The following is a 25,944-nucleotide window of genomic DNA, read 5'->3' on the forward strand; positions in this document are numbered from 1 at the left end:
AGGCCTTGAATATAAGCAGCCTTGTGATGGACTATCTATCATTTGAGAACAGTCTAAATTGTCAGAGAATTATCAGGTTGGCCTCAGGGTACTGGATTTTTTGGCTACAGCAACTCTTGACTATCTCCTAGGCTGCATCGAGGTGACAATCTGCATCGATGGAGGGAGGACCTGAAAAATGAAATCACAGGCCCTCAAAGATAGAAAGATTGATAGATAGAACATTTATTTATTTATTTTTATGTCAAGAATGTTTTTATCTTATTTTTCTCAATTACATGTAAAAATGACTTTTAACATTCTTTTCTAAAAATTATTTTTGAGTTCCAAATTCCCTCCCTTCCCTCCTCCTTGAGAAGGCAAACTCTCTGATATAGATAATACTTGTGCAAAACCTATTTCCATAGTAGTCATGTCGTAAAAGAGAACATAGAGCAAAAAACAACAAAAAAAGAAAGATGAAGAAAGTGTAAAAAGTGTGCTTTGCTCTGTGTTCAGGCTCCATCACTTCTTTCTCTGGAGATGGATGCTATTTTTCATCATAAATCCTTAGGTATTGTTTTGGATCATTATACCGCTGAGAAGAGCTGAAGTCATTCATAGTTGATCAGCGTACAATATTGTTGTTACTGTGTGCAATGATCTCCCAGCTCTGCTCACTTCACTTTGTATCAGTCCATAAAAGTCTTCCCAGGTTTTTCTGAAACCATCCTGCTTGTCATTTCTTAAGACAGAGCATTTATTAAGCATTGTAGTAGGTAGAGCATTCCTGACAAGCCAGTCTGTAACCTCAAGTAGCACTATAACAGCTTAGGAAGATGAAAGGAGAGGAAGGTCTCCAATCCTGCTGCAGGGCTCCAAGGCAGAGTTCCTCCTGGGTGGTGATAAATTGGTAGGGAGAAGGAAAGTCCAGAGACAGACAGACAGAGACAGAGACAGAGAGACGGAGAGACAGAGAGTTCATGTGTGAGTTAGATGAAACATAGTTTCATAAGTCCTTGCTAAAATGGTGGTTCCAGACAGGAAGTCACCGATCTGTGGTAGAGCAGTGTGGAGCTTACTGCAAGTACTGATGAATCCATTCAGCTTCTGTCAATATTAAGTCTTACTGATGATAGGAGATGAATGCAGAAATCTCCCAAACTTTTTTCAAGTCAATGCCCAAGTCTTCTACTTCCCCCTCCCTGGTACCCCAGATTAGAATAGCCTTGAAGTTCCTATGGACTACCTTATCATTCCTTCTTTTTTTTTATAAATCATTTTATTAAAAAGTTAACATCAAACATCAGTGAAACCAACTAAAGTTGCTTATCAGTTGTTTATGTTTAAACTATAAATGTATACATTTATGTTTTAAATTAAACTAAATATGTAAAGTATTATTGTAAGAGCTAGATAAATATTACCTATTCTTATGACTCGTGTTTTCATTACTCTCTTAAAGTTTTCTTGGGATTCTTTGTTTGGCCTTTTGGTCTCAATGATTTTTTCTCTTGCTTCCTCTATCCCATCCCCTCTTACCTCCTCCAGGATTTTGCCTTTTTAATTCCCTTTTTTCTCCCTAACCTAATTTTAAATTGATTCACTTCCCCCTGGCATGCTCCTCGCTGTTTACAAATATGCTCAGAGCTCCCCCATTGTTGAAAACACTCCCCTTGAGCTAACCTCTTATAACTCTATTCCTTTTCACAAACTGCTAGAAAAAAAGCTGTCTAGACTCGTTCTCTTCACCTTTACCTCCCACTCATTTCTCAACCCCTCACAATCTCAGAAGACCTTTATGAACTAATGCAAAGCAAAAAAAAAAAAAAGTAAAAATAGAAAAGTGACTGTGACTGAATGGACAAAAATAAAAGATCCTGGTGAGAATTTTGGAACAAAGTCTGAAAAATTGTTAGGATACTTTATACACAGACATTAATTAATTTAAACATATAATAATAATAATAATAGCTAACATTTACATAGTACCTCCTACAGACCAGGCACTGTGCTAAGCACATTTACAAATATTATGTCATTTAATCCTTGAAAGAATCCCTGGAGGTAGGTGCTATTATTATCCCTATTTTACAATTGAGGAACTGAGGCAGAAAGAGTGACTTGCCCAGAGTCACAGAGCTAGTGTCTGACACTGGATTTGAACTGAGGTCTTGATTCCAGAACTGGTGCTCTATCCATTGCATATATAGCTAGTAATTCATATTTGGTTGGAGATTGTGTGGAAAAGGACCACTTCCGGGCAGCTAGGTGGCGCAGTGGATAGAGCACTGGCCCTAAAGTCAGGAGTCCCTGAGTTCAAATCTCAGCCTCAGACCAAACACTTAACACTAGCTGTGTGACCCTGGGCAAGTCACTTAACCCCAATTGCCTTTAAAAAAAAAAAGAAAGAAAAGGTCCACTTCTTTCTTCAAGACTAAAGCAATGGAGGTGACAGTTGGATGCAATGTGGTCTTGTGAATCTGGGAGTTGGTATTATCTTTTTGCTTTACTAGACTTAGTTCACCATCATTCCTCTACTGGCAGTGTCCAGTGCTCTGGTCCACCCCCACCCCACCCCCATCCCCCCAAAAAGTATCAGGGGCCAGGTCAGCTGCTTGTAAGGTTCACCACTACACAAAAGTGGCCTCATAGTATGTTTCAAACAAGAGAACCCAGAAAGAGGAGGTGGGCTGGAGACAGAGGGATGCCGAGAAGGCTGGCTGGGTCAAAGGGTTTCTGTTTTATTCTCTGCTAGACAGTAAGCTCCATGAGGGCTGAGATAACGTTTTGTAAGAACTTTGCTATCTCCTTATTGTCAAAATACTCTTCTGTATCCTGGAGATACTTAATAAAGTTTATTGAATGAATGCCTAATGAATATCCTGCCATGGATTTCTCTTTTACCTCTACCCACAAGAAACAGCTTTCAACTGAGCATCCCACTGGGCAATCCCATCTTCCCCCAGACTGGTGGATTGCAAATCTGTACTTTCTCCTAAATTGTCTTTAAAGTGTGTTGCCTCTCTTGATTATGTTTTGTTTCTGGAATCCTTCTCTATATTCTTAATGCCTGTGGATACTTTGGAACTGCAAGCAGGAGAGTTGTCCGAAAAGTTTCCAGAAATAACGGAGCAATAGCTGTCGTTGCAAACCTGCGGAGCCTCCCACTGATCCAAAATGGGCATGAACATGTTGGTGAAAATTTATATCATTGTCACCAACACTCAAAATCAAAATGTTTTTCTCAAACACTTCTTTCTTCCAATGAGGGTGTGAGCCTCAGCACTATTGATCTCAAAGGTCACTTTTACTTCTAAATCTTATGGTCGTGTTCATGAGATAAGTATCCAATAAAATTTATTGTCTCTACTGTACATACTGTGCTATGAATTTTTCTCCAGTTATTTTCAAGATATGTTTTATCCATTTTCAACAAAATTATAAATTCTTTGAGGACAGATGCTATGTAACATGTTTCTTTTGTATCCCTGGCAGCTCTTGGCACGGTTTGAAGCAATGCTGGGCTCTCAGTAGATATTTGCAGAAATGTAACAAGGGATTAAATCTAGCTGGGCTATCTGTTAAAATGCAATTTCCAATTACTGCCTATACTTTTACCTTGTTGTTCTACCCACACTTCCAACCCAACAGGTCCAAAAATGGAGTCGTTGGATTTCACCTTAAACCTTCTCTTTTTCCAGCGAAAGGCTGTAGATTCAAGACCTTCATTGGGCGATCTTTTTTTTTTTTTTTAAATTGAGGCAGAGTAACTCAGGAACAAGTTCCTAGCTCTTCACTGAAAAAGTCCTGGGTTTAAATTCTGATTCTGCTATTTACTATGTGTGTGACCTTGAACAGGCACATTTAACCTTGGTGCATCTATTTTCTCGTCTGAACAACTGAGGTGGTTGAATTAGATGACTAACTCCTATATATTTTTCGTTAACAGTGTGGACTTTTCTCATTACTTATATCACATTCGAATTTATTGGACCATACTAGACTAGCTGTTCCCAGGGGGCGAGGACCTTAGCTTTACATCCACGGGCACTAGCTTTACACCCAGCAGATGCTAAGTTATGTTTGTTGATAGGAAGAATAATTAATAAATAGTCAATAAACATTAAGCACCTACTACGTGCCAGGCACTGTGCTAAGCACGGGGTCCATCTATTGTAGGTCAAATTTTTCCCAATACAAAAGGATCCATGGGAGGTTGCAGAGATTTAACAACTTCAAAACATAATGCAAATACGTTTTTTTTTTTTAAACAAAAGAGATGTGCCTCAGAGCTAGTGAGGAAATTCAGAGAGCTCAACTAGAGAGAGAGTTACTAGATAATGGGGCCCACGCCTCCTGGCTTCTAGTTGGGAATTAAAAAAACAAAAACCTAACAAAACTCTACAAGCCCGCAGGCTGGATCGCCGCATGGGAAAGGGTCCGGCCAGCAGCAACCGTGGCCCACACATCTGCCCCGGCTTCCCTAGCTGTACAATGCCTAGAAGGGGCGGGGCCGGCGGGGGCGGGGCGGTGAGTGCCCAGTTCAGTCGCTCGCTCGTTCTTTCGCTGCCTCGCTCACTGCCGCTGCCTCGCTCACTGCCGCTGCGCTGCCGTCTCCTCTCCGTGCTCGGCTCCCGGGAGCCGGCTCCGGCTCGGGCGTGAGCCAAGAGGACGAGGACGAGGAGGAGGAGGAGGAGGAGGAGGAGGAGGAGGAAGAGGAGGAGGAGGCGGGGACACAGGCGGGGCCGCCTCGGAGCAGCAGCTGCTGCTGGTGCGGTTGCAGGAGGAAGCGGCTGGTCCCTTGAGGCTTACGGAGAAATCACGGTGGAGCGGGCAAGGTCCAGGGACCAGGTCAGTGAGAAGGTGGAGGGCGCGGGGCGTGGGGCGCGGGGCGCCGAGCGGAGGGGCCACAAGGCGAGCGAGGAAGGACGGGGGTGAGATCCGGGCGAGGCGGGCAGCGGGGGGCAACGGCGGGGCCCAGAGCCGGCTCCGCTCAGGGCTGGGGGCGCCCCTCGCCCCCGGCCCTCCTCCTTCCAGTCCCCTTTGCCTGCCCCCGGCTCCTATTCTGGGGGAGTGGTTTCACATGTTTAGACCTCCCCTCCCCGTGTTCGCTCGTTCTTTCTTTCTTTCTTTACAATCGGCGCAAAACAAACACCCGGGAAGGTAAAACAATAGCGGGGCCACCTGGAACCCGGCGGGCGCCTTAAGCGCCCACGTTCTCTGAGGGGGGTCTCTTGGGGCGGGGCCGGGCCTTGGGAGGGGGGAGGAGGAAGCGGAGTAAGTGGGAACAAGGGCACCCTGATGTACCTCGGAACCCCTTTCCAGTCTGCTTGGGCTCAGAGGGTGGGGCCAACTCAAAGCCTTGGGGACTAGGAAGAAAGCACGGGGAAATCTCAGAAGAGTAGGTTTCCCAAAAGTACTCCAGGAGCAAGGATCTTCCCAGTATTACGCTGGCCCAAACAGGGAAACAGAGGCACGGGCCTGTTCAATAACTTGCTGAAGGTCAGACCTAGCAAAGCCAAGGAATGAGTCCCGGGTCTCAGGACGCCTCACTTGCTTATGTTGTCTCGGTCTTGCTGTTGCTACTTTTATCTTTTACAACAATCTGCTTGTTTTAGAAATCGAGAGTCATTTTTTGTATGGCTGCTTCGGAATTGCTGACAGTCCAGCTTGCTTTCCTGTTCATCGGACCGGCCTGAAACAAGAGGTAGGGCTGTGACCCTCACGACAATGCAAAGAAGTGGACCCATTGACAGAAAACGCCAAATACCTCCTACCTGCTGCCAGCCCTTCCGATAGGGGTGTCTCAGATTTTGACTAAACCGATTTTTTCATTGGAGAATCCTGAGCGACAGAGCGTGTTGCATTGTTGGAGAGGGGAAGGACATCCCCGTATAATTCAGCTTTGGTGGATGAAAGGATTTTTAAAAACTCTTCTCTCCGTTTTTCTTGAGGATTAATCCCGAAGGATTCGCTGTGAGTGGGGAAACAGAGCAAGACATGTAATGTGGCAGAGAACTGGACCGGCTTCAGGATGAATCTGGACACCTCACTTAGTATAGGGCTGTGCTATAGCTCCCAGATGCCTTACCTTACTCTCTGCCCCCCTTTTCCGTAAACTGTTTCTCCATTCCCCGTCAAATTCCACTTCCAAAGAGATCCTTTGGAACTCAGGAGTGGCTAGCTAAGGAGTAGAGAACAAAATACCAGGAGAAAAGGAAGGGCCACATGTTCTTTCCCTTCCCAGGAGCAGCTATGAAGTGCTGTTTCCAAGCTCTGGCTTCCCTGGTGTTACTGGGTAAGTGGATGTGCTTTCATCAATTCAGTAGACAAGAAAGTTTAACCTCCTGTAACTGATGGTTGTTGTCCTCCATCCACACTGAGCTGTGGGTGACCCCAGGAGGCCACTGGTGTGCATCACAGAATGAAAAGGTCATTGTGTTGGCCATTTCTGAGACAGAAAAATCTCAGGGAAGGGTATTCTCGACAAATAGCAGTCATTTATCCAAATGGCAGACACTTAGAGTGATCCTTTTGAAACGCTCTCATTTTTCTTTTCATTGTACCCAGAGTAATGGGGGAGAAAGGGAGGGGTGGCCAATGGTCCTCTGTGAGCTGGTCTCTTGTCCTTTTTCCTAAACACTAGTGCTACAGTAGCCACTTGTAGTACGAATCCATTTAAAAGCAGAGTGATTTTTCTGTTGATTCTGATGACTTGGCTTTGTCTCCTTTGGTTTTTTAGCAGTTAGTGGAAACTAATGATTGATGGACTGTGTGTTTTTAGTTGAGTACTCAATGAGCACCTAATGTGTATTGAGCGGCATTGGCATTGTACATCTGGGTAGAACGTAGAGCTTGAGCTGGAAGGGACGACCTATCTGGGGGGCCATCTCAAGTGGTGTCATACTCAAATGCTGGAGACTTAGAAAACCACAAATTAACATTATCTGTGTTGTGTTGCATATTTGTTTTGCTAAATGTTTCCCAATGACATTTTAATCTGGTTTGGCAGCTTAACCTTCTATCTCCATTTACCTTTTTGAATTAAAATAGACCCAAGACTTATTCAAGATCACAAAGGCAGCATTTGTACCCAGTTTCTCTGACTCTGGAGGCCATGTGGTATAAGGAGGCTGCATCATTGCGTGTGCCATTTTATTAAGTGGAAAAATTAAATCACAAAGCTGTCTTAAACTTATGACAGTTTGTTAACAGGCAAAAGAGAGAGTTATGAAACATAATAATAATAATAATAATAATACATCAGGGAGGCATCATAAAACAGTACTATGTGACATCTAATGGGGGGGAAGGTTGTCATTGAGGGGAAAATCTGGAAGTTTGTTTTTCTTCCCATTCTTTCTCATTTGTTCTCTAGACAGCAAACTGTTGAGAATCCCTGTTCTTGATCACTCTTGTATACAAGAAAAGGCAAATCAGTGCTTTAGGGAAGACAGAGGCTGGAAGAATAGGGCTGAATTGAGGGGGATGGTTGGACCACTTTCCATGACCCATTTGAGAATTCCCAGCCCAGAGTGAGCCCCTCCCCCTCACCTGGGGAAACCCTGACCTTTTTCAAAGCCCTGAAATCTTGTTGAGTAACGTAAAATGCTTTAGTTGTAGTAGAGATCGGCCATACTAAAAGTAAATGACATTCTCTGAATCTCTTATTTGGAACTACCTGTGCCTGCCTCCCTTTCCTTTTGCTTCTCCCGTAAAACAAACACACACACACACACACACACACACACACACACACAAATATCCTCCAACCTCCTCACTATATGACTTATTCCTCTGAATTTTGAGTATGCCACTACCTTTTATGGTGTTGTTTCCATGGCAAGATGCCATCATACTTATCCCTTACTTGTGATCTAGTAGTGGAAAAAAAGCAATGGATTTGGAGTCAGAGGAAATGGGGTTCAGATCTTGGCTTTACATGCATTTAGACTGGTCATGTCTGTCCCTGGACCTCCCTATCTATAAAATGAGGGCTTTTGAACTAGGTGATCTCTTGAGGTTCTTTCCAATTCTGAAGTCTATGTGTGCATGCCTCTCCCCACCCCCCAAGTAGATTGTACTTGCCTTAAGAATCTCATATTTCTGCCTATCCTTTATGCCTAGCCCAAGTACTTTGCACTTTAAAAAAAAAAGGGGTAAACTGTAACTTTGACCCATTATTCTAGGTTCCCCTCTCTGGAGCTAAACGAAATAATCTCTCTACCGCCTAGTACCTCCTCAGAGACTAGAAAACAGTCATCTTGTCCCTCCCCAGATCTTCATATCTAGCAAGGGAACAAACATCCTTAGAACCTTTACGTTGATCTTCCTTGCTGGGATTTTGAGTCCAACCACCTCTTTGCTGTTCTCTGAAAGACCTTTCCAATTTCCCTCCCAGAACTGAACTGGAGACTTAATCCAGGTCACTTTCTTTGCCATATGAGAACTCTTGTCTGTCTCTGTACCACAGCAAGCTCAGCCGGATGTCCTCCAGAAGTTCTGGGGTGGGAAGGGCCAAAAAAGACAACTGGCTAGGCAGGAGAACATTGTCATCGTTTAAGTTTACTCATGCCCAGATACTGTCTTGCTTCGGAGAATGCTTTCTGTTTGTTCCTAATTTAGTATTGGAAGGCTGTATTAAATTTTAGTTTACTTTTTTTTTTTGGAGGGAGGGTGATTTCCCTAGGGAAGGGTGAAAAAAATCTGGAAAGTCCATGGGATGTGTGACTGGGCTGGGAAATTAGGGTAAAATGAGAGAGGGTGGGGCTGATGGGGAAGAGAATAGGCTGGGAGAGAAGGCAAAGTTGGCATTTGTGCCTTTTTTCCTTCTGGCTATTTGAATGTGGCTAAGAATGGTAGTTGTGCTTTGTGCTTCCCTTCCTCTTCTCTCCCCAACCCCCATCCCTTCACACACCTGTTTGTACAGGTGAAATCAGGTCACTATAAGCTTCCAGGGAAGCTTTGAAGGTATAAGTCACAAACATCATCTTAAGTGGTGTTAGAAAAGGGGACCGGTTCTCTCTAACCTTTTTTTTTTTTTATGAAGACTCCTTTTAGTCAATCATAGGCTAACCATAGGATGTCTTACCTAGAAGGCTCATAGGATTGGTGTGAGGGGCAGCTTAACAGAGTAGGAGGCATGCTAAGAGTGAAGGACCAAAATCGTATGGTTCATAGAAATGTAGAGCTAGAAGTGACCTCAGAGACCATCCAAGTCAACCGTTTCATTTCCCTGATGAGGACACTTGAGGACCTGAGAAATTAAGTGAACCACCTGTCCAGAGGAATGTAGGAATAAGAATCTGAGGCAGGATTTAAACCTAGGTTTTCTTGTCTCTGAAGTCCTGAACTTTATCCACTGTACCCATGCACATATAAGTCTGCTGCAGAGTAGATGGTGACAGCGTCTTCTAGGAAAATTTGGAGGAAAGAGCACTTTTAGCCAGAGAGATCAGGGAAGATGTCACGGAGGAGGTGTCCTCTAACCTGAATCTCCAAGCTAAGGGAGAAGATTTTTAACAGGTCGAGATGAGGAAGCACCTTCAGATACAGCAGGGGGCTTGTGAATGTACAAAATAGGAAGAGAACCAGGAGCTGTTTAAGAGTCCCTACAGCTAGGATAGTGAGCCAAAGACAGGAGTATAAAATAGGGTAGGAAGGGTAGGTTGAAGCCAGATTGTGGAGAGCCTTAAAGGTCAGATTCAGAGGAGTTTGTATTTATTCACTGTGCAGTAGGGATCTATTGTTGTAAAACAGGGGGCTAAAGGGCCCGAGTCTGGCACTGTTATCTTTGATTTTCCAAGAACTAGTCATGTGACCTTGGATAAGTAATTTCCATACTCTTAGGTCTCCTCCAGCTCTGAATTTGTAGAAGTCTGAATGCACCTCTTGGTGCCTTGTACTACATTTGTGCCCCTTCTCCATCATCTCCTCCCTCCCCTTTCTGGCCCCTCCTACCCAGTGACTAGCACTTCCCTGCCTCTTCCTGGCTGGAGCCCCTCCTTCCTTGCCCAGGACTGATGCCCCTCTCCCTTTGCGTAGAATTAGTTCCTCCCTTTTCTAATTACCAATATGCCTTTGCTCCTTCACTCGTAACATATCTCCTGCTCTGTAAACTGCCCCTCATCTCCCCAATCCCCTTTGAGTTCCAGAGTCCATCAGTAATGACTATGGAGCAGTGAATTTTGCTAGAATGTTGATGTATCCATAGGGAGAGGCCAGACCAGGAGCCAGGTGTGTGTGTGTGTGGGGTTGGTGGTGGTTGACCGTAATAAAGACAGAAAGGGGGTGAGAACAGAGTGCCTTTGACTGAAAGCATACTCAAAAAAGATTTTGAGAATGACAGGAAGGTAGGTGTGTGTGACAATAGATTCATACTTTCTTTCCTGTGAGAGACAGGAGGGGGGAAGGGAACAACCAAGAGAGATGAGTACTGAACTTCAGGTCATAAAGCAAAATTTCATTTTATCTGTGTGCTATGAAGAAAGAGATAGCTGTTCCACACCAAGGCTGATGCTACAAGCAGGTTGAAATCTCTTTTCAAGATGGAATATTAAAAAATGGAAATGCCACTTGCAAATATAGGGTGAGGAAATAAGTTTGGCCATCCGGGGAGTAAACATGGAACAAATAGCCCAGCTAACAGAGTATGCATTTGCATTATCTACCAGGCCATCTACAAATACTGGATTAAGTGTATTTGTAGAGTAGAGGAAGCTTCCTGTTTGATTCCCTCTCAATAGGCATTATTTAAATGCCCACAGTCTGCCAGGCACTATGCTAGGCACTGGAGGAAAAAAAAAACACCTCCAAATTGACAAACCAGGAGAGTCATTGAGTTAAGAGCTTCCATTCTGCTTGAAACTTGTTTGGACAGGGAGGGATTAGGGAAGCTATCACCTATCTTCTGAGAAGTCAAAGAAAGCTTCCAAGGGAAACAGTAGATGCTTTAAATGCTAGAGTATCAGGACACAGTTTTTTCCTGGTGCCTAGCTGAATGTGCCAGGTAAGAATCAACACCAGGTCCTACACGCTAGGAAAGCTTCCAGTGGGAAACTAGGGATGGGCTGAAGACTAGGCTGGTTTTTTAGACTGGGCAAATTGGTGAGAGGTTCATCGCGTGTAGTGAATAGAGTTCTGGATGTGGTCTCTTCTGATTCTTGTCTGGATCCCGGTCTTGATTCGAATCTTGCTTCAGATACTTACTAGTTGTGGGGTCCTAGGCAACTCGCTTAATTTCTGGGCCTCAGTTTCTTCATCTATAAAATGAAAGGGTTGAACTAGCTGACCTCTGAGGGCTTTTCTAGCTCTACATCTATTATCCTGTGATTACTGGATTGGCCACCAGGATAATGGATTTTTGTTCTCCGATGATCTACTAAATTATAGATGGGTTTTGATTTGTATCCATAGGGATGTGGCCAAACTTACAAAATTGTGTCTATAAAGCCCTTTACAACCTGGTGCTAGCCTTCCTTTCCAGATTCATTAAACCCTATTTTCCTTCCTGGGTTCTAGGTATGATAATATGCATTTGCAGTACTCCATAGTGAGCACCTAGGGTGTAATGGATAAAATGCCAGGCCTGGGTTCAGGAAGAGTCCTCTTGCTGATCAAGTCAGGCGTCACACACTTCCTCACTGTGTGACCCTGGGCAAGTCACTTCACCCTGTTTGCCTCAGTTTCCTCATCTATAAAATGAGCTAGAGAAGGAAAGGGCAAACCACTCCAGTATCTTTGCCAAGAAAACCCCAAATAGGATCACAAAGAGTCGGACATGACTGGAAAAAAAATGACTGGACAACAACATAGTGGGGAAAATGCTGGATTTGAAGTTATTGCACCTGGGTTCAAATTCCATTTCTGATGATTACTGCCTACATAGCCATGGGCTAGGTGCCTTAGCTTCTGTGTGTGGATCTCAGTTTTCCTCCTCAGTAAAATGAGGGAGCTGAACTAGGTTGACCTCTGAGGTCCCTTTCAGTTTCATATCCATGATTCTGTTAGTGAAACTCCATTTAGTGAAGAGCACATTGCTCTGGACGGTAGCATCTCACATTTAAGTGACCAAATGTGAAATAATTGACACAGTTTTCCTCACAATCCTGGGAGGTACTAGTATCGAAGATATGATTGTCCACATTTTTCAGATGAAGAAACTGAGGCTCAGAAAGGTTGTGACTTGCTTAGAGTCACATAGCTCATAAGTATGGGAACCATAATTTCAACCTAGCTCTGTGTTTTCTCGCCTCCACATCCAGTGCTCCTTGCTGCATCAGATTGAACACAGATGCTCTTTGGGAAGAGTTTGCTTTTATGTTCAGAGAATTTCAGACACCTGTGTGTGAATGCCACCTAATTTTCAAAGGGGGAAAAAAGATGTGGTCGTGCAAAAATCATGCATATTTTTATGGAAAATGCTTTGGTGCCAAACCCTATCAAGACACACTTATTAAGCTCTTAATTGTGTGCAAGGCACTGCAAGAAGAAAATGGGAGGAAAACCTCATCCAGAGAACTCTCAGTTAAAGAGGCTGTTGACGTCCCACCCCACTTTGAGAAGAATGATAGGGATTTATTAAAAGCTGCTTCTCAGGTATGTCCTGGGGTCAGTACATACTCAGCCCAATCTTTTACATCTTCATCTGAAATAATTTACGTGCAAAATGACCCCTGTAGCATAGTGGGATCTTGAATCATCAAAGAAAGATGAAATCAGCTAGGCATTGGAAAGGAAATAGACTAGTGTTTTTTAGGAAGATTTTCAACAAAGGAAGAGTGGTTTCTGTCTAATACTCCATTAAACAGAAAATTTTAGTTCATAAGAGTACCTCGTTCCCTGAGGAGCTTGCATAAAAACTGAGACTTTCCAGTACATAAACGTCCTTGCCCTCTAATTACTTGTCGGAGAACAAAAATGTCAGATAGTAAGTTTGGTGTGGTGTAAAGAGTGGTTAATTTAGACACAGAGGACGTGGATTCAAATCCCAGCGCTGCCTCTTCTTATGTCTTTGGTCTTGGCCAGCCCACTTAACCACATTTATAAAGTATTCTAAAGCAGTGGTCTCTAAAGTTTTGATCTCAAGACCCCTCTCTAGTGTTACAAGTTATTGAGGACCACCCCCTGTATATATCTATTGATATTTACTATATTAGAAATTAGAATGCCTTAGTATCATAGTTTTTATTTTACAGATGTGCCCCCCCCAAAAGACTTGAGGTCCCTGGACCACCGTTTGAGAAGCTCCACTCTAAGGCACTTGGTCTAAATGACCCCTGGAGTCTATTCCAGCTCTGTATCAAGTGATCCTTTGAATCAAAAAAACAGATGGACAGGAAGGAATTTACATTACATGAAATTAAAGGAAGAATGGAGTTAAATGAAATGGACACTGGACTAGGAGTAGAAAACTCTAATTCTGCCACTCAATAAATAACTCTTTGTCCTTGGACTTGTTATGTAACCCTCTGAGCCTCAGTTTCCTCATCTGTTGTCTGATCTTCAAAGGGGGAGTTGAGAAGAAAGAACTGTTTAGACAAGAGCTGTGAGAAAGATGTGGCAGATGGAGGGAGAGATTCTGGAACTCAAAATCTAAAAAAAAAAAAGTTTAAAAAATTTTATTTACATGTAATTGAGGGAAAAAAATTAAATGTAAAAAAAAAAGATGTGGTAGGATTTGGAAACTGATTTCCATACTCAGGGAAAAAGAGAGAGGTTTACTGAGGGTCCTGACTTGGAATATTGGGGAGGTGATGATAGGGTCCCCCTGATAGAGAAGTTGGGCTATTATGGGAAGACTGAGGCAGATAAAAGGAGCAGTTCCACTGATGGTAAGATGTCTTAAGGGCAGCAGACTAAATGGATTTGGGCTCACAGATTTGGGACTCCTGATTGTAGATGGATGATTGAATACTTGGGAGTAGATGAATCCCCAGGCTCTTGATATACTAGGAAGAAAAATCAAAACTCAAGATAGAACACTTCTGAGCCTGTTTCCTCACATGTAAAATAGGGATAATAATACCTGTACTATCTCATAGGGTTATTATAAAGATTGAATGTGATGGTGTCTGTAAAGTGTTACCCAAATGTTAGTGATTATTTTGATTAGAAAATAAGCTCTTTGACAACAGAGGTTGTTTCATTCTTTCTTCTGTATCCCCAGAGCCTTACTTGGTGCCTGGAATATAGGGGCATAGCTCTAGAGCAGTCAGGGACCTCAAGGCCATCAAATCCATCCCTCCTTCATTTTTACAGATGAGGAAACTGAGACCAGGAGATTTGTCTTATCCAAATGATGAGGTTTAGGGGTTTAGGGATGCTGGGACCCCAAAATCACAATACGCGGTTCCTGTCCAAGCCTTCTTTCGGCCAAAGGCAAGATTTATTAGAACATCCATCATATTGGGCAGACTCTTAAGGAGTGAGTGTGAACATTAGTGAGCTACTGGCTAGATTTTAAGAATCTAAAGAGTGGCTAGATTATAAGAATCTGAGCATCTCAATGGAGACAAGATGGACCTTATATACAGAAGGACTATGAGGGGGATGTAGGAGTGGCCAGGTACTCTATGAGGTAATAGAACTCCAGGGACCTGGACCACGTGGCCAAGGGAGAATGGAGCCTAGATAGGAATAAGGGTGGGAAGTGGCCTGCGGCCACTGGGAGGTAAGACAATGGAGGACTAAGCTAGGTTAAGGGTAACAGAGAATTGGGAGATTGGGTGTAGCCACAATGAAAGGCCAGTTGATATTATAGCCTCAGGGAAGCAGAGATTTGGCCACGTGGGAAAGTCCAGAGTTTTTCCTTTTTGGGGTCTAGATCCCATCCTTATCACAAAGACTTGTCCAAAATCAGAGGTAGTAGACATTTGAGTGTATTTTATATGTGTGTGTGTGTGTGTATTTTACATACACACATATAATATACACATACAGTGATATTATATACATATACAATTATATATGCACACATACTTGTACAACAATAGGTCCCAGCCCAAGCCTCAGTTGGTCATTGTTTGGGTTTTGGTGACTCAGAGTGAGTGTAAAAAGCCATTGCTTCTATTTTGGCCAGAAACCCAAGGATCTTCCCCTCCCAGACTGCTTTTTTTTTTTTGATCAGGTTAAAGAGGCCATTTTTTTTTTTGGCCTCATTTCTTACATAGCCTTAATCACCGAAAGGGCGTTGCCTCAGATGAACTGAGACCTGGGAAAGACCTTAGCTTCAAAAGGCCAAGGTCTCCCACTGCATCAGGGCCATCTGCAGTCCTCCTCATCTACCTCTTGCCATTGCACACAGATGGCTCGGAAGGAGAGTGTGAGGCTGATGACTTTGCACAGCCCTCCCTCACTTTAATTCAGTTTGCAGAGGGAGACATCAACCTGCTGATGTCATTGGTCCTCTTCCAGAATGAAGGACAAACAACAACAGTTTGTATAGTATATATACACACACGGGTTATATAAAATAATATATACACATAACAAGTGTTTATGGTTTTATTTATACATATGTGGTAGGTACACATATGTGTGTATATATAACACACACATATCCTAAACAGGTACCAGGTAACAGGGGAAGGTATGTATTCTATATGAGTTCTTTCCCTTCCTCCCTCCCCACCCCCCCCCAGCTGCTAGTACCTTCCCCCAGGTTATTTTGTACCTGCTTTGTTTTGTATATGCATGTGTGCATTTTGTATCCCCTTTCCCTCCCTTCTCCCTCCTCCTCCCCATTAGAATATAAACTTCTGGAGGGCAGGTCTGGTTTCCTGTTTGTCTTTTTATCTCCAGTGCCAGCCCAGTGCCTAGCACAGAGTAGGTGCTTAATCCATGGCTCTTGATTGATTGAAAGGTCCCTTTGCCACATGAAGAGGGAGCTTCCCTTGTGTGTTGGGTATGTCTTGAAGGGGAGGGGGGTTCTTCCAAACTCTTCCCTCACTTTCCCTAAGTGTCCTATGGCCCCAGGGAAAAGAAGAGCTATAGTGGCCTAGCCGTGATACTCAAAGAATAGATAAAGACAACCTGAAAACCCAGTGAGACCCAGGTCATGGTTAAAAGAAACAAACAAACCCACAAGAAGCTTGAGCTGTAGTCACTGATGCCTGAAACAGTCTGTCCTGCCAGTACTTGGAATTAATTTTTCCCAGTGCCCTGGAATGATTGGGAGAAGGCAGGTCAGATCAGATTTGGCCTGAGGATCTGTTCCGACCTGTAGCATATAGATCTAACTCGGTTAATCCCCTGGGAATCAAGCTCTGTCACAGACGTCAGGAGTACTTTAAAAAAAAATTCATTTGATTGTAAGAAATGTTGGACTGTCTCAGCAGCAGTGTCTCTGCTAAGCTGTAAGCCATTTAGCAGGCCAAAAATGCCTCTGTGCCTAGTTTTTAATTACTGTCCCGGCCTGAGAAAACCCATGGAACTTACAACGTTTTCTCTTTGTTAAGAGAGTTGTCTTTGCACATTGAAATAAGGTTGAATTTATTGCCAAAAGGAAAGATTGCTTTGGTAGCGTTGATGATGGAGCTTGTTAAGAGAGCCTTGTTCTGGGGGAGAAAAACCAGAAGACATAAATAATTTTAAGAAACCTTGACAGTGAACTTAGGCCAACCCCTGCCTTCCGGCAGAAGCAAGCCTATACTGCCCTAACCAGATAAGCATCTAATTTTTTTTTTTAAGGACCTCCAAAGAAGAAAATTTTGCAGCCTCTTTTGCTTGTCACTTCCCGTCATGGACTCACTGAATTAAAATTGGGAGGCATCTTTGAAGTCATTCATCTTGCCAGTGCCCGAACAGGAATGCCCTCTATGACAAGTAGTGGTTAGGCCTCTCTCTGAAGAGGTCAAGTGCTAGGGAGCCCATTCCTTCTGGAGGCACCCCATCCTTCCTTTCAGAGCTCAGATTGTTAAGCTTCCCCTGATATCTCACCTGATCTGTTTCTGTGCCCTTTTATCCATATTCTCCCCCTGAAGCCCAGGAAAACAAGTAGAGTCTCTTTTCCATGGGGTGGGCTTGAATACTTGAGGACAAGCTGTTATATCCTCTTTTAGTCTTCCCCTTCTCCTGGTGGGCTTTACCCAGCTCCTTTTACTAACCCTCACAAGGCATGGTACAAAGTCCTCTGTTATTGTTTTGGCCACTCCAGCTGGTCGGTTCTTTTCCTAAAATGAGGTGCCTAGAATTGAACGAAGTATTCTAGCTGTGGTCTAATGGCAGCATTCATCAGGCCTTCCTGGCCTGGGACACTGCGTCTCTCTTAAGGATCACTGAAAATTGGACGGATTCCTGACGGCTGTCACATTGACTCATGTTGAGTTCATAATCGAGGGAACCTCACCCTAGCTAGGTCTTTTCCATATGAAATGTGGTCTATGCTGTGTCCCCACGTCTATACTTGGGGATTTTTTTTTAATCTAAGTAGAACTTAGAGTCCTACTTGGATATTTCTTCTCTGTATACTGCCTCCGCACTTTCACCTAAGCTGTGGTGTGCATTTCCTCAGAGACTGTACCTCTCTGAAATCTTATCTTGCTTCCTAGATCTACTCTGTTATCACTTTTTCACTGAAGCCTTCTTCTCTCTACCCCCACCTCAATTAATGTAGTTTACTTCATTGTATCCCTCCAGTTAGAATGTAGGCTTTTTGAGGGCCAGACCTGTAGATCTCACCCCCACCCCCACAATCTTTCCCTCCACTATTGTGGAAGTTTAATGTTTGTTGAATTAATAATTAAAATAAAATCAATACAGGTTAATCAGTATAGATACTCCTTCCATCATTATAGATGGTAATTACCTGTATGATTCTTGTCTATAGCTGCCTACAAATCTCCCATATAAGAATCCAAAGCCCTGTAATCATTCAGATTTTTTTTTTCCATGTAAAGCAATTGGGGTTAAGTGACTTGCTCAGGGTCACACAGCTGTCAAGTATCTGGTCTGAGACCGGATTTGAACCCAAGTCCTCTTGACTCCAGGGCCAGTGGTCTATCCACTGCACCACCTAGCTGCCCCTTTGTTTTTGTTTTTTAAACAGTTTTTGAGTACCAAAAAACCACTTAAGTTTTCCATCTGGTATTTTTTTGTTTTTACAAAGACTGGACCATCTCCTTTTCTAGGCATACATGTCTTTGATATCTTTTAATCTACCATTTGCATGGACATTGTCATTGGTAATGTGCGAAAGCCTCATTCTACCCATTATATATCTCTTCACTTACCTTTGAGTGATCCGCCATTTTGATTTTTGGCAATTGTAACGTTCTGTGATTGGTAGCCATCTGGTGTCATCGGGAGGATAGAGAGAAGAACTGGACAGATGCCTTCATGGGTGTGAGATGAGGAAGATCCTTTATTAATGCAGATTGGCACCTTCTCTGCAAACTTGTAGTCTTATAGTGATGCCTGGAGCACTGAGAGATTAAGTGACATCCTGAGATCACAAAATTATGGGAGCATATTACAGTTAAAAAGATTTTGTGTGTGTGTGTCAGCAGCAGCTTTGGATCGTTGAAAGTGCTGTGAGGTATCTGAAACTCAATTCAGCCTGTTCTCCTTCTAATTCTGGATTTAGCTCATTGGAGTAATTTAATAGGCTGCTCATCTGTGACATAATCTGGATGATATGAATTCCTCTCCTTAGTTTTTGAGGTATGGCTTCCTAGGCCTATATCTCTTTATTGGCCATAGATTTCATTAAGGTGATCCTTGCTTTGATGTAGTCAGCACATTGCAAACAGGAGTGTATGGAGGATTTCAGTATCTCATAGGGAATCCTTCTTGCATTTGAACTCTAGGCAGGATGTCCTTCAAGCAGAAGTGAATACCTTAGGCAAGTCTTTTTTTTTTTTCCAGAAGAGTGAGGTGTTTGGAGCTATTATGTCGTTAATATATGGAAATTCCCTTTGCCAATGCAGATCACCCACTTCTCTGCCCGTTGTAGGTTAGGGTCGCCCGGAACAATTTTTACTGCCAGCGTATTACTGGTGAGACTTGATCCCCCCGCTACTTTCTTCTCTCCGTTTGATTCCATTTCTAACTGAGACCATCACTATGTCCACTAGTTAATACCACTCATCTCTCTATGGCATGCGTCATGTGATGTTAATAATTGGAAGATTGTTGGTGTGAGTGGTCAGTGTGCTTACATCTCATATCAAGTCTCTAATGATGTGAACATGCATCTGAAGACTACTGCAGAATCTTTAAAGCTTCATATTGCCCTACCTAGTCAAATGTATTTTTGCTGCTGTCAACAGTAGACTCGGTGGGCTGTTATATTCTTTACACTTCTCATTTGAGTATATGAAAGTCATCTTTGAAAGCCTGCCATTTTGCTGCTCATATTTTTATAAAGAATGAGCCTTCATGCATGTGTAGATCATTTTCAGAAAGGTTTTGTAGAGCTGAGAGCAGGGGCATATGGATTGAGATTTTCTCATGTTTTCTTCTTCACCTTTTTTTATTGGTAATGATATCCATGAGTTTTTTTGTTCTTTTGTTATCCTCGCCTCTCCGAGATATTCTTGAAAACTGATCTTCTAACACATATTTCTTCTGTGAACTTGGTCAACTCCAGCCACTTTATTGACCTGTCTTGAATGTTGCTCCCATTTGCCCATATCTGGTGTTTAGGATTTAAGAGTTCTAAGTTCAGTCCACGAAGATTGAATTGATCACTCTGACACCCCTGTTGTATAATATGGTAACTATTCCTTCTTATCTTCATGCCCTATGCCAACTAAACTGTCATCCACATCACTGATTAAAAATAGTAATAACCTGGGCTCAGGGACAGATTCCCTAAGGCATGCCCCCAGAAACCTCTCTCCAAACTGACTTTGAGCCATCAGTGGCTTCACCTTGGGTCCCATCACTTAAGCAGTCATATGCCACCCTAACTTTACTGTCAGCTAGCCCAGATCTCTCCATTTATGCCTACAAAGGTGGCGTGAAAGACTTTGTCAAAGACTTCTCTAACATTGTTCCCTTATACCGGTGACGTTCCTCTAGATCTACAAGTCTGGTTGAACTTGCAGAGAGGGAAATGTGGGTAGTCTGATATGACTTGTTATCAGTGAAGCTCAGTTGGCTTTCACTAATTACCAATTCTTTTTTAAGATCTTTTCCAACCAGCCCTTTTATACTCTAAAATTTTGCTGCAATTGAAGTGAGCATCACTGACCAATAAGTTGCATTCTCTTTCCTCTTTGGAAAATCGAGACAACCTTTCTCTATGTCCTGTTTCATTCTTCCTCTCTGGTTCTTCCTGACTTTTCAACACCTCATTAATTTTGTGCTTCAGTTCTTTCTATATCCTGGGATTATAATTCTTCTGGACTTGATGAATTGAACCCTAGAGGGAAGTTAGATATTTTGCTTACCACCAGTCATTCAGTTCATTTATTCAGCTACTACTCCCAGTTGACCATTTTTATTCCAGTCTTCCCAGTTTGGAGTTCATTTTCCTTGACAGAAAAAAGAAGCAAGGTGAGAGTTGAGTTGTTCTGCCTTCACTTTGTCATCTCCTCTAATGAACCCAACCCTCCCTAAGCATTTAGACTGTAAGATCATAGATATAAAGCTGGAAGAGATTTTAGAGAACAACTCCACCTGTCCCATTTTCCAAGTGAGGAAACTCAGACCCAGATCCATTCTGTAGTTTGCCTGAGGTCACCCAGATAGTTATGAATAAAAGCAGAATTGAAACCCAGGCCTTCTAATTCTAAACCCAGCATTCATTCCACGCTGCTACCACATTGCAACATTTTCCGTAGCTCTGTATCATTTGGCTTTGGTTACCAGAGAGAGTGCCCACGTTATAGCTAGAGATAGTGTGTTGGAGGAATTGTTGGTAATAGTGCTGCTGTGTTGTAATCTTTCCCCCCTTTTTGAACTGCCATTGAGTTTCCAGAACACGTAATCATCGAAGTTATCTGGAACAAGAGAGCTGACTGTAGGCAGGATTGGGGGAACACCACTGTCTGCCTGCCACTTTTTAACTTGCTGTTGAAGCAGATCAGTGGAAGACAAATTGTCCTAGTCCTGTTTTTGCCAGGGCTCTTCCCTCCTCCCTGCTTCTGTTCTCCCCAGCCACCCCTTCCCCTTCCCCCAGGCCAGTCATCTAAGAATGAATTTATCAGTATTTTTCTTATGAGTCATCATTGGCACTGTATATAACTGTGTGTTCCCCCCTCCCTTCGCCCTGATTCATCAAGGCTCCTTGTCCCTAAGGTGTTTTGTATGGTCTTGCAAAATGTGTGGTGTAGACATGGCCACGAACCAGATGGGGATGGTCTTGATGTTCCCTTGTGATTTCCTGGCAGCAGATGCCTCATCCTTCTTCAGTATCTTCTGTAAGGCCTATCTTACAATTGCACCCTTCTTTGCCTGGTGACCAGTTTCATGCTTAGAGACGGCTGCTGGGGCCCTTGGGAATTTTGTGTCACAGATGGACAAATTAGCACATTAGAGAGATTGTTATTTAGATAGATTCCTTCTGGTATCCTAACATTAACCCAAAGGCAAGACAACCCTTATGACAAGGTTTGAAGACAATTTGTAGAGCGATTTCATAATAAAGCTTCAAAATGTTTCAGCACAAGCCACAATTATATTCTGAACACTTCGCCCACAACACCGGCCCCCCTCTCCCCCCAAGGCTTTCTGCTTCTTCCTTCTACCTCTCCTATCTGAATAGGGGATGATCTCAAGTTAGGTATTCTAGCAGCTCTCAGGTTGGGAAAGGAAGGTCTTAAATCTCTTCAGTTTACAGGATCATGGTCTATGAGCTGTCCACCACCATGGAATATACATATATTATAGTATAATCTATAACGTTTACTAAAATTATAATGTAACATTTTATATATGTACACACACAATGTATACATACATGTATTTGTGTGTATGTATATACATATACAAAATACATATGTATGTGTGTGTGTGTGTGTGTGTGTGTGTGTGTGTGTGTGTGTGTGTGTGTATATATGTATATGAATTTGTAAATCTCTCTTGTAAATAGAAAATCTCAGAAGCACAGACCTGAAGCTAAAAAGGTCGTTAGAGGTCGCTGTTTTAGAGATGACAGAACTCAGGCACAGAAAGTTTCAGTAGTTTGTCCAAAGTCACACAGGTAATAAGTGACAGAACCAGTGCACTTTCCATATACTATGTTGTCTCTTAAATTTGGCATGACCTTTAAGAAGTTCATATTTTTTTTCACCCTCTTAAAGAAGACAAAATTGAAGTATCTTCTACATGGCAAGGCTATGTGCTAGGTGTTCCAGTGCAAAACAAAAATGACAGACCCTTCCTGCCGTCAAAGTGCTTACGTTCTATTGAGAGGCTATACAGAGAAGTAAGTACAAAGTGGGAAGTAGGAGAAAACATGAAAACAGGGGGATGAGGTGGAGGAAAGACTGGAAAAGCCCTATAATCAAATAAGAGAGACAGTTCTGTTCTTTATTTTAATTAAAGCACCATCAAATAGAGACCTTATGGAATTAAGGAAGAACTAGAACTTATTCAGTAAGCTTACCTTCAACCACTAGCTTTGGGACAAAGTGAGTAAATATGGGAGATCTGGTAGGACTCTGGTCTAGCTAGGAAATTTATGACTGTCGTATAGGCTTTATATGCCGGAACTAGCCAGCATTGTTCTCTACAATGGATCTTTTCTTGCTTTGCTTCATCCTGGTTTATTGTTGGGCTTTTTTTTTCTTTTGAAAACAGTAAGACGTTAACCAAAGGCGTTAACCACACTGCCTCTTATTCTGTGAGCTGTAAGTGGGATGGAAGAAGTTATATGGAGGATTCACAAAATCTAATCTCATAAAACATTCCAAGTATAATCTCTCTTAGTCAGTGATCATCCTGCCTGCATCTGGGAGATTTGTGTGGCCCGGCAAAAGAGGCAGAACATATCACTTTTTACATCCTTGAAAGAAAAATGAAGGCTTGTCACTCTCTTCTTGGGAGCACTTTCTTTTGTTTGCCTCTGGCTCAGAGTCTGGACTGGTCTCTTAGTTTTGTGATGTCATATGACTAGTATGCTATTAACATTACAGTGCTCAGAGGTGAATGCATTGGGTTGGGGCTCCAGAGAGGGATGTTCTCTTCTTATTGTGCCATGACCTTGTAGGGTGACCTTGGGCTGGGTATTTCATCTCTCTGATCCTCACCCAATCTCATCTGTTGTTAGTAGGGGTTGGATTAGATTACTTGAGATCCTTTCCAGCTCTTGACTGAATCTAATAAAGAGACATAAAGATACTATATTAATAATGGTAATAACTAGCATTTTTATGTGGCTGCCACACATTGTGCTAAGCACCTTACAAATATTACCTCATTTGATCCTCACAACAGCCCTGGAAGGTAGGTGCTATTGTTATCTCCATTTTATAGAGGAAACTGAGGCAGACAAAAGCAAAGTGACTTATCCAGGGACACACAGCTGGTAAGTGTCTGAGGCTTTATTTGAACTCAGTTCTCCCTGACTCCAGGTCTGACACTCCTTCCACTGAGCCATCTAGCTACCCCACTTCTTTCTTCTAAAGTTTATGTCCAAGTTATATCCATAACACCTCAGGAGTCCTTCCAAAACAGGTTATAGGGATGAGCCACCTTGTTCAGTCTCCTTGTTTTCCAGATGAAGAAATTGAGTCAAAGAGATCTGACTCATCCAAGGTCACACAGTTGAGTGGAGTAAGATGGTAGCGGTGGGATTTGAACTCTGTTTTCTTGCATTCTGTTGTTCTTCCCACTCCTTGTGCTACTTCTTTTCCTCTTCCTATCTTTCTCTCTTCCTCTCCCTTCCCACATCTATCTTTTTGTCTTTGTCTCTCTGTCTCTTCTTCTGTCTCTCTCTCTTTCTCTCTATATGTAATTTTTAAATAATGAACAGCAAAAACCTTATTAATTTGTACTATTTGGAAATAGCAATTTGAAATAGTAAAATATTTTAATTACAGAATATTTTTAATAATCAAGTTGTTACTTCTGTATAAACTAGGCTAACAAAAAAGGCTGCAGGTGCCCTGGAAAAAATAACGTTGGCGTCAGTGTGCTCTTGAGATGGTCTTTTAACCTCTGTGGCCCTCGTGTAAAATGAGGGGCTTGAAGCAGATGATCTATGAGGTCCTTTCCAGCCCTCACCATCTGCAATACTATCTTTGCCTTGAAGAGGCCTGTGGAGATCTTGCTTTATTGAAGAAAGGAGTGCTTTTTCATTAGCGTATATCAGTTGTTTGTGTGTAAATGTTGTTGAGGAAATACTCAGGTACCGAAAACAGTGGATTCTTACGTGTATTTTAAATAGTCCTAGGAGAAATCATTGTTTATGTTAACTGTACTCTTTATGAGGGACTGGTATAGTATGCTTTAGACTGATCTCATTAGAATTATCATAGATCTTAAATTAGGAGACCATATGATAGAAGTCATTGGAGGTAGAGGGACTAGAAGTCAGGAGAACTGGGTTCTAGTCCAGTTCTACCGCTAAAGTGTCATATGACCTGGGGGAGGGCACTTCCCCCTTGGGGGTGTTCAGTTTCCTTATCTGTAAAATGAAGGTGAGTAGGCAATCTGTAAGGTCTTTTCTAGTTATAAAGTTCTATGATTCTGGAGTTGAAATTAATGGGGCCTTACTCTGCTGACTATTTTAAGACTAATTTCATTAGCCAGGAGAATGTGTAGAGAAGTAATAACAATCATTTTGAGGGGGAAAAAAAGAGAAAAGCTTCAGGAAATCTGGTTGAAAACTTGCTGACTCAGGCTATGGCAGAGTGACTTTAGAAGGAGCTGATTGATGTCCCTCATTAAAGCCCCCGACCCCCCATCCTGGCCCCCTACTCTCCAGTAGAGGCAATTTCTTCTTCCCTATTGGAACGGTAGTGGGGAATCTGGCTGAAGCCTATCCGGGCTGTGACTTCAGGGGCACAGTGAAGGATCCTTTCCTTTGGGATTTAAATTCCTTTACTGGCAGAAAAAGCTTTCATTTCCCAAGTAGAAAGAAGAGGGATGAGGAGGAGAGGGCAGTGAAAACAAGCCGTGTGCACCTCATAATTATGATGGAACTGTCCGAACCATTCTTGGCTTAGGGGCCCTTTTTTTTTTTGGTGCACGTGGCTGGAACAGCCACCTGGGAAGGCCCAGAACCGCTTGGCTTGACTGATATTGGCAGGGATAAAGGGCATTCCATTGGTTTTTTCTCTTTCGGAATTGCCATTGCCCTATCAACCACTGGGAAGAACGTGCCCTGATGGCTAGCTACCCTAGCACCTGTAACGAGTGAAGCCCTCAGTGAGACCAGGAGGAATATCAAGGGGATATTGGTAAAAGACATTGCCCGTCTCATCTGGATGGCATAAATGCAATAATAAGGGGCCATATTGGTGTTAATTTGTGCAGTTGTAAACTTCCCAAGTATGCCTTTGTGACCTTGGGCACATCACTTAAGCTCAAATTCTCACGTAAAATGAGGCCCTTACGACAGATAAGTCACCTAGAACCCTCGCTGTTCCTCTGATCAAGCTCCATTGTAGCTTTTCTTCTAGTCCTGAATCTAGGAGCCTATAAATGGAGCACAAGGTCAACATATGCTAGCCCTTTGTTACTGGCAGACAGGCGGCCTGGCAGACACTGAAACAGAACTGGTTTTATTGTTTGAATGGCCTGTGCTTAAACTTTGTTCTCTTGGGTATGTACTTGCTTATAGTACCAGGGAGCTCTAGGGCCCTGGTATGACTCATGGCCAGTTTATCAAATTAAAGGCCCTGGACACTGTGGGAGTGGCTAGTATCCCATGGAGCCAGACCGCTGAGAAGTCAAGTCATCACTCAGATCATCAGGTTAAAACCAAGACAGCAGATTAACAAACCACCATGTCCTTTTCCAGGCATAAGGGTGAGATTGGAGGGTGCTCCTAGAGCCTCTCTGTCTGTGGCC

The 25,944-nt window shown here is 42.8% G+C and overlaps 1 protein-coding gene across 3 annotated transcripts in view; it reads left to right on the top strand.

Annotated features, from left to right (window-relative positions):
• The first annotated feature begins 4,582 nt into the window (after positions 1-4,582).
• Positions 4,583-25,944, top strand: part of IGSF3 (immunoglobulin superfamily member 3) — a 130,716-nt gene continuing 109,354 nt past the window's right edge. For 2 of the 3 annotated variants that reach the window (XM_021002665.2, XM_021002680.2), the window contains exons 1-2: positions 4,583-4,833; positions 5,601-6,280. In XM_021002665.2, coding sequence (XP_020858324.1) covers positions 6,211-6,280 — 70 coding nt within the window. In that variant the 5' untranslated portion in view covers positions 4,583-4,833; positions 5,601-6,210. The remainder of the gene's footprint in view (positions 4,834-5,600; positions 6,281-25,944) is intronic. The other variant, XM_021002689.2, reaches the window with a different exon arrangement.

This window comes from Phascolarctos cinereus, unplaced genomic scaffold (assembly GCF_003287225.1).
Source record: "Phascolarctos cinereus isolate Bilbo 61053 unplaced genomic scaffold, phaCin_HiC Scaffold_5;HRSCAF=322, whole genome shotgun sequence".
Taxonomy (NCBI): domain Eukaryota; kingdom Metazoa; phylum Chordata; class Mammalia; order Diprotodontia; family Phascolarctidae; genus Phascolarctos; species Phascolarctos cinereus.